The sequence below is a fragment of the Fonticula alba genome (assembly GCF_000388065.1).
Source record: "Fonticula alba strain ATCC 38817 unplaced genomic scaffold supercont2.1, whole genome shotgun sequence".
Lineage (NCBI taxonomy): Eukaryota > Rotosphaerida > Fonticulaceae > Fonticula > Fonticula alba.
Genome location: NW_009242971.1, coordinates 2,068,556 through 2,076,680, shown reverse-complemented (window position 1 = coordinate 2,076,680; position 8,125 = coordinate 2,068,556). Strand labels below are relative to the sequence as shown.

Genomic DNA, 8,125 nt, shown 5'->3' with positions numbered 1-8,125 from the left:
TGTACCCGTGCCTAACATGCTCATCTGTCCACGCTCGCTTGCGTGTGCGTCATTGGTGTCCAGTGCATTGATGCCGAGCGCGAGGCCACCGCCGAACGCTGCGGCAAGTGCGAGAAGGCCATCCTCCAGGGCCGCGTCCTGTCGTACCGGAACATGCGCCTGCATGCGGAGTGCTTCACCTGCTGCCTGAAGGCCTGTGGCCGGCAGCTGACCGGTGTGCCCTTCGTGGAGATGCCCGCCGCGCCGGTGGGCCAGACCAACTCCACGGCGGTCAATGCCCTGGAGGTGAAGCGGGACAAGGCGCGCCCGGTGTGGGCCGTCTGTGACACCTGCGCCAAGGCGGGCAAGCACCTGCGCAGCACCGGGATCGAGCCTGGCTCTGGCACTCGCCCGCCGCCGGGCTGGGCTGGTAACGGTCGCCGGGCGCCGGCTTCGCCGGCCGGTGTGTTCGCCACCGCGGCCGCGGCCGCTCCTGGCGCCACCTCTCGCGGAGCCAGCCCCCCGGAGACGCCGACCACCCCGGCCCCGAGCAGCGCCACCACCGGTGCTTCGGCCGCCTCCCCCGCCGCCGAGGATGACACCGGCATCGACACTTCGTCCAACTTCCGTCCTGGTGCCATTCGCCCGGATTACGGCACCTCGGATGACGCTGCCCCGAGCGCCCCGCTGGCCAAGCCCAAGGCCAGTGTGCAGATTGTGACGGCGCGCCCGCTGCCGGACCTGTCGGAGGAGGAGCGCGCCGCTCGCAAGGAGGCCGGCGATGCGGCGGCCGTGGTCGAGGAGGCCGAGCGTGCCGCGCGCGAGAAGCTCGAGGCCGTGGAGATCGACAATCGGTCGAACTTCCGCCCGTCCTTCGTCCGCCCGGACTACGGCGAGTCGGAGGATGTCCCGGCCACCCCGAAGACCCCGGCCGGGCCTGAGTCCCCCCGGCCCAATGCCACGGTTCCCTCCTTCAACAACTCCGCCAGCGCCGGGGTTGGTTTCCGCGGGTTCAACTCCCCCTCGCGGGTGGCCGTGTTCGGGTCCCTCGGCGGGGCCAACAACTGTGCCTCTCTCGAGTGTGGCAAGGCCGTGTACATGAGCGAGCGTGCTCCCGGTCCCTCGGGCACGGTCTGGCACAAGCGGTGCCTGGTGTGCGGGTCGGGTGGTCCCCGTGGCCCGGTGCCGGTGCCGGCCGAGGGCGAGCCGGCTCCCGAGCCGGACACCGCTCCGCGCGGCTGCAACAAGCCCCTCGACAGCAACTGCATCATCCGCGATGGTCGCCCCTGGTGCCGTACTTGCATCCTGAAGCAGTAGTGGCCAGGGCTCGTGTTGCGTTCCAAGTGTCGAAGAGGGTGGCCGGCTGTTTTCCTTTTTCACACACGGAGAAGCCCGCACGGCCAGGCCAGGGGGCGGAGCGCTCTCCCGTGGAGGCTCTCTTCATCATCAGGCGCCTGGGCAAGCCCAGGTGTGTGTACGTGCGCGCGCGCGCACCGAAGCACGTCTCCTCGAGGTTCTTTCGGCGCTCCCCCCCGCCCCGCCCTTTGTGCTCTTTCCTCTCTCCCTCCGCCTACTTCCTCGCTTGTCCCCCTCCCTGCTCCCTTTTGCCGGGGGTGCAAGTGTGTCTGTTGGCCATACTCTCCCCGGGGTGGGCAAATGGACATCACCTCGGTTGTGGGCGGGAGAGGAGAGGGTCATGTCCCTCCCCGGCATGGGCGCATGTGAATATATCCTTGCAATAACGTGTGTCCCCCTTTGTCCTTCTCTCTCTCTCTCTCTCTCTTCTCGCGGCCGGTACATATTCGCGAGCATACCTGAGCAGGGGAGATTGGAGCGGGATCGGCGCAGCGGTGAGGGGCAGGAGTGGCAGCGAGCCCAGGGGGGAGTTGGGCCGGGGGGGGGGGGGGGTCACGGAAACTCGCGGCAAGGATGAACACACACACACACACACACACCCGAGGGGGTACTTCGGTGTGTGCTTCGGTCTTGGCTTCCTTCCCCAAACGCAGGAGAGCCAACGGACCCGGCTTATGGGGCCCGCACCGTGGGAAGTATTTCGTATCACATGGGTGCCGGGCCTATTTCAGATGCCCTCTCATTGTCGCGCCCGGGTGTCCCCCCATGTTCTTGTACCCGCTCAGAGGCTGCTTGGGGGTGGAGGGGGCGGGAGCGGGGGGGGGGGGGACGCTTTCCCAGCCGCGTCTCCAGGGCAGGTTTGGATGAAGCGTGTCCTGGAGGCCGGGGCGCGCACCATATGGGACCAGGTCGTAGGGAGGTCGGGCAGGGGTGCCGGGGCGCGCCGTCCGAGGCACGGCCAGCTGTCCGAGCCCTGCGCTGCGGGGGGAGATCTCTTTGGCCGGCTTTTTTCATCCGGGCGCCCCCAGGGCGGGGATGCCACTCCTCCGGAGGGTGTACAAGCGCCAGGGAGGATTGGGGCTGGCCTGTGGTGTGCGAGGGCCATGCTTCTTGTCCCGGACAAGGGGGCACCACCGGCCACCGAGCGGCGTCATTGCTAACAGCGCTGGCGGCGGCGTTGATCATAACAATGGCTGTTGCAGCTTGCCGGGGGCCTATTCATCGGACCCAGGGCCGGGGAACTCGGCCAGGCTCGTCAAGGATCCCGAGCCAGGCCCTGCCTCTCCTCCCCCCGCCCGTACTAGCCTTCTTCTCCTCCCCTGCCCTCCCTGTCCTCTGTGTCCTCTCTGTTCGGTCCATCCCCCCTTCGTCCCCCTCCCTGCGATGCTGAACGTCCACATTGCCCTCTCGCCGACCAGCCCGGCCTCGCCGGCCTCCCTGGGCGACATCCTGCTGGATTTCTCTCTTGTGGTACGTGCATCACCTCCTTGCCTCCTCCGCCTCCTCCGCCTCCTCATCTTTCTCTCTCCCCCCCCCCCTCCCCCTCCCTTATCCTTGATCTCGTGAAATTTGCACCGCGTTGACACACCCATGCGTGCTTCAAGACCAACCTGCCGGAGTTCTATCTGAAGAGCATTTCGTGCACCCGCTCTGTGGCCTCGGTCAAGTCCCTGGAGAATGCTCTCCATCTGGACTTCGCCATCGGCGGGCGCGGCATGCTCCCGGCGCTTGGTCTCGATGCCAGCCAGACGGCCAGCTCATCGGGAGCAGGGTCCCCGACGATGGCCAGTTCGGGCGCCGGTCGGGGCTCCGAGCACACGGTCAGCTATGGCGATCCCCTGCCGGCGGATGCCGGGCCGGCTAGCCCTGGCAGTCCCGGGGGCGGGCTGACCGCGCGTCTGGTCCGCATGGCCCGGTCGGATGTACCCGCGGCGGCGGTCCGTTGCCTCCAAGCCTCGACCCCGGCCATCGTTGCCGAGGTGTCGCGCTGGTTCGGCCAACTGGTGGCTCATCCCCAACTCAACCGGTCTCCCTATGTGGTGGCCTTTTTTGTAGCCGGGCCAGTGGCGGCCCCCGAGCGACTGCCCACCGGGCCGGACCCCTCGCTAGACCCCTCCCTTGGGCAGAAGGTTCGCGGCTTGCTGCGGGAAAAGTCTTCCCTGCTGAGCCTGGGCTTCGGGTCAGGCCCCAGCCCGGCTGAGCAGGTTGGCGCCCTGCCGGTTAGTGCATTGATCGATGTCAATGCCCTGGAAGGGACATCCGCCGGAGCCCGCGCCGCCTACGACACCTGGCGCCATGTTTCGGCTTGCGCCGCGCGCCTCACCCAGGCTGAGCATGGTGCGTGCCAGAGGCCCCCCCCCTCCCCCTCGCCTGACCTGCCTCAAGCTGTTCTGACGTCTGACCGGGCCATATGCTTTCCGCCTGTCTCCCGCCACTGACATCACCTCCCCCCCTCTCCCCCCTTCCTCCCCAGAGCAAGCTGCTGTGAGGGAGAAGCTGTTTCACTCGCTCAAGGCGGTGGCTGACGCCGAGACCTCGGCCGTCCTGAAAGCGTGCGTCCCTCACCTGGCGTCCACCGCGACGGCTCTTCTTCCTTCCTCCCCCTGTTGCCCTTCCCCCATTGACTTCTGGACTTGGGGTCACTTTCTCCGGCCTCCCGGCGCAGGCTTGCTCATGGCCTTGCCGACTTCATCGCACCTCCGGGCGGCGATCAGGAGGACTCGGGCAGCATTTCCATGATCTCCCCGGCGGACATCTCCTCCAGCGATCTCACTGTTCCGAGTCAGCCAGCCGGTGGGGAGCCTGCTACGGCCGGAACACGCTACATTTTCGCCGCGCTCAATGGTCACCGGTACCGGAATGCCGCGGTACGATGGCGGGCCCCGGCCGTCTGTTGTTGCCCTTCCCTGCATGCTGCATGTCCTCTGGGTCTGCTTCTTCTCCTTACGATGTCTTTCCCCCTCCCGCTTCCTTGGCCCAGCTGGCAATCAACTTCTTTTCATCGCACTTCGTCAAGGCCTACGATGAGGCTGTCGCCACCCATGCCAAGCGTCGGGGGGTCTCCAACAGCCCGGCGTATGGGTCTGGTGGCCAGCAGGAATTGTTTGCCTCGGTGGCTCTGGACATGGCCGCCGAGAATCAGCAGGCCGCAGCCGACACCCTGAAGAAGGCCCATGCCGAGCTTCTGTGGGATCTGGGTCTGGGCGAAATGCAGCCCCCGTTGAAGGAGGCCACGAAGGAGGCTTCGCTGCCAGCCACGCCGGACGTGGCCGATGCCGGGGTCCTTGCCACCCTGCACGAGGAGGATCCCAGCCAGGCCGGCGCCCAGGAGCCCCCCTCCGAGCAGGCCAAGGACCAGCCCCATCCTTCGGACATGTCTGCCGATGACACGCTGCCGCGGTTTGCCCTGGACACACGTGCTTCGTTGGATGCACTGCGGGCTTACGCCCGGGCTGAGCTGGCCTCCGCCGAGGCGGCTCTCCAGCGTTGCACCGAGCTCCGGCGTGTGGTGGACCCATTCTCCTTCAGCTTCGAGTAGTGGAAACCCCTCTCCCTTGGGAGTGCCACGGTCTCGCGTGTTCGGTGTATGCGTGTGTTTGCGGGCATCCAGTCCCGCCCCCGTCCCTTCTGCCTCCCGACGGCCCACGGGGCCTCCTTCTCCCCGGTCTGTGTTTTTTCTTTCCGGTCCCCCCCCCCCCCCTGCACGTGTGTGCATGTTCCCCCGCTGTCCCGGCGTGCCAGCATCCATCAAAATAGAGGCACTCCTTCTCCACCCCCGCCCCCCCCCCTCCTCCTTTGAAAGGCGCGCGGTCCGGAGATGAGAGGTCCTCTCCTCTGGAAGGGGCGGAGCCAGCCGAGGGCATCATTGGGAACAGGTGTGCGGTGTATTTGTTTCACAGCACGGGGGACACGGCCAGGGACATAAGCGACCAGACAGGGCCTGGCCCAATGGCATGAGAGATGGCCCCGTGCGCACGAGGCGGTGGGCGGAAAAAAGGATGGTGAAATGCGGGGCGCGCGCGCGCGCGCACGCGCACACGAGAAGCACCTCTCTGTCGAGCTTTCTCCCCTGCCCAGCAGCGCGGGTGTCCAGCCGCGCATGGGCGAGGGGAGAAAGCATGAAAGGCATTCCATCCCCTCGTCCGGTCACTGAGGTCGTGCACCAGGATGGAGGTCCTTACTGGTTGGTGAACTTGGCAGGGCGCTTCTCAATGAAGGCGGCCATACCCTCCTTCTGGTCGTCCTGCGTGCGTGGAGGGGAAGAGACAGAGAGAGGGAGAGAGGGAGAGAGGGAGAGATCAAGGCAAAGGTGAGCAAGGGAAGCATGGGCATGTGCACGTGTCTGACCCCCTATGCACACATGCATGTGTGTATGCGGAGGGGGAGGAGGGCCCGCGGGGCGGATGTACGCACCAGGGAGAAGGTAGAATGGAAGAGGCGGCGCTCGTAGGCGAGGCCAGCCTCGAGGGACATCTCCTGCGAGGCGTTGACGGCCTCCTTGATGAGCTTGACCACCGGGGCGGACTGGGAGGCGATCTTGCGGGCGAGCTTCTGGGCCGCACCGAGGACCTCATCAGGCTGGAAGACCTTGCTGACCAGACCCAGAGAGCAGGCCTCGTTGGCAGTCAGGACATCGCCAGTCAGGCAGAGCTCCATGGCGCGGGACTTGCCCACGGCGCGGACCAGGCGCTGGGTGCCACCGGCACCGGGGATGGTGCCGAGGCGGACCTCCGGCTGGGCGAAGCGCGCGTCCGTGCTGGCGTAGATGATGTCGCACATCATGGCAACCTCGCAGCCGCCACCGAGGGCGTGGCCGCGAACGGCGGCGATCACCGGCTTGGAGATCTTGAAGGCATCGGTCCAGTGGGCCAGGAAGTTGACGCGCAGGGCCTCGGGGTAGGTCTGCTTGGCCATCTCCTTGATGTCGGCGCCGGCTGCGATTTCCCAAGAAAGCAAGCAAAGACAACACAGCAGGGCGAGGGGGGGGGGGGGTCAGCATCGGGCGGAGGGGGCAGGAGGCCTGGGGGCCGCATAGGAAGGGAGGGAGCGGCGGTCGTACCGGCGAAGGAGACGTTGTCACCAGTGAGGACGATAGCACGGACGGAGTCATCGGCATCGAGCATCTTGAAGGCGCGGTTCAGCTCGGTCATCATGCTCTCGCACAGGGCTGCCAGGAGTACGAATGTGGATGCGAGGCAGGGAGGACTGATGGGTGAGTGATTGTAGAGGATGGGCAGGCGCATGGGGAGAGGGGGCGCCAAGGAGCGGAACGCACCGTTGAGAGACTTCGGGCGGGCGAAGGTGACAGTGGCGGTGCCCTCGTCGCGGTCGACGGAGACCATGAGCTCGGCAAAGTTGCAGTACTCATCATCGTTGTTGGCTTGGGGTTGGGCCACGTGTCAGAGACCAGGAGTGGCATGGCAGCAGGGGGCGGGGAGGGGAAGAAAAAAAAAAAAGAAAAGAAAGAAGGGAGCAAGCGGGCGGGGGGGATGGAGCGAGGGATGCGGGTAGGTACACATGACGGAGTAGCTGGCGCGGGGGACGGCGGCGCGGAAGACACCGGCGCGCGCGGCCGAGGAGGCGGCAGTACGAGTGGCAAGAGAGAACATGGTGATCGGGGAGAGAGGGAGGGGGGGGAGAAGCAGTGCAAGCAGACAAGGGAGGCGGGCGGGACTGGCTGTCTGCCTTGGGCCCTGGCCGGGCGCATCCCCAGCCCGGCACCAGATATGTGCCAGACAGGAGGGAAAGATCGGGAAAACACCACAGCGGAGATCTAGCCCACTCTACAAGCACAGAAGGGGGGGGGGGGGGGAGAAAGTGTCTGTGTGTGTGTGGAAGGTCTGAACCAATCAGCCCGAGCACTGTGCCCGTCCTGGTCCCCGTCATCCAACCGTGTGCACGCCCCAGGAGATGTGCTGGTGGTAGTTCACCTCCAACTAGGCATATCCACCTACAAACCGAGGAGCAAGGGCCGGTCGGCGGAGAGACGCATCACAAGGGGGTGCCGCGAGTTCCCTCCCCCCCCCCCCCCCCCGAGTCAGGTTTCCGCGCCTTTTGTGTCAGCAAATATTGGAGTGGCAAGACAGACCAGCGCGATGGAGTGGGGACGCAAAGGAGGGGGAGCTGACAGAACTACCGGGGCCCATCGGACAATGGCGTTTCAGAGGCATGTGATTGTATTCTGAACATAGAGCACGACGGGCTCCACCAGCATTGCCTTGGCGATCGGGGGACAGCCTCTCCCGGAGCGAGTCCCACATCTAGGCGCGGCTGGCAAGGAGATTGGAGCAAAGGGCATGCGGGAGGGGGGGGGAGGGGGGGTCTAGTGGTACAACTCTTGGTGGGCCCCAATGGATGGCAACAGGGACGAGGGGCAGGGGAGAGGGAGGAGAAAGGAGAAGGGCCAGGGGGGGGGGAGGGAAGGGGCATGGAGGCAGAGGACACGCCTATCGGCGACCCTTGCCAATGCCAAGTGGCTAGCATGCCGGGGTTGGGTGTTGCCTGTCACACCGGCTGCCGGGGCCCGGCGATCTTGTCAACAATCATGGAGATGAATGGGAGGGACAAGACCTGTCCGGCGATCGGGATCCGCCGGAGGAAGCGAATGGCCTGGGGGGCAAAGTCGCTGGTGGCGTGGTGCCAGACCCGAGGAGAAGGGCGAAGGGGGAGAAAGCGCAGGAGGTTGGAGCGGGATGGAGTGGTTGAGTGACGGAATTGCTAATCGGGGGGGGGGGGGGGGGGGACGGGGGCAGGAGGGCAACTGGCTTGCCTGAGGGAAAGCAGTGCCCAT

At 66.1% G+C, this 8,125-nt stretch overlaps 4 protein-coding genes across 4 annotated transcripts in view; 2 read left to right on the top strand and 2 right to left on the bottom strand.

The window, feature by feature from the left end:
- The window catches only part of H696_00457 (hypothetical protein), a 3,836-nt gene extending 2,104 nt beyond the window's left edge, over positions 1-1,732 (top strand). Inside the window, exon 6 of the mRNA XM_009494312.1 lies at positions 64-1,732. Within this exon, the coding sequence (XP_009492587.1) occupies positions 64-1,296 (1,233 nt within the window). The 3' untranslated portion in view covers positions 1,297-1,732. The remainder of the gene's footprint in view (positions 1-63) is intronic.
- Positions 1,733-2,576: 844 nt separating this feature from the next.
- H696_00456 (hypothetical protein) lies at positions 2,577-5,030 on the top strand. The gene is made up of 5 exons (XM_009494311.1): positions 2,577-2,805; positions 2,940-3,672; positions 3,809-3,887; positions 4,001-4,202; positions 4,316-5,030. Exons 1-5 carry the CDS (start codon positions 2,719-2,721, stop codon positions 4,871-4,873), a joined length of 1,659 nt encoding a protein of 552 aa, XP_009492586.1. The 5' UTR covers positions 2,577-2,718; the 3' UTR covers positions 4,874-5,030.
- Positions 5,031-5,200: 170 nt separating this feature from the next.
- On the bottom strand, positions 5,201-7,068 carry H696_00455 (enoyl-CoA hydratase). The gene is made up of 5 exons (XM_009494310.1): positions 6,851-7,068; positions 6,611-6,715; positions 6,395-6,502; positions 5,749-6,269; positions 5,201-5,578 (listed from the first exon to the last, which is right to left on the bottom strand). Exons 1-5 carry the CDS (start codon positions 6,942-6,944, stop codon positions 5,513-5,515), a joined length of 894 nt encoding a protein of 297 aa, XP_009492585.1. The 5' UTR covers positions 6,945-7,068; the 3' UTR covers positions 5,201-5,512.
- Positions 7,069-7,639: 571 nt separating this feature from the next.
- H696_00454 (hypothetical protein) overlaps positions 7,640-8,125 on the bottom strand; it is a 1,177-nt gene continuing 691 nt past the window's right edge. The window contains exon 4 of the mRNA XM_009494309.1: positions 7,640-7,960. Within this exon, the coding sequence (XP_009492584.1) occupies positions 7,840-7,960 (121 nt within the window). The 3' untranslated portion in view covers positions 7,640-7,839. The remainder of the gene's footprint in view (positions 7,961-8,125) is intronic.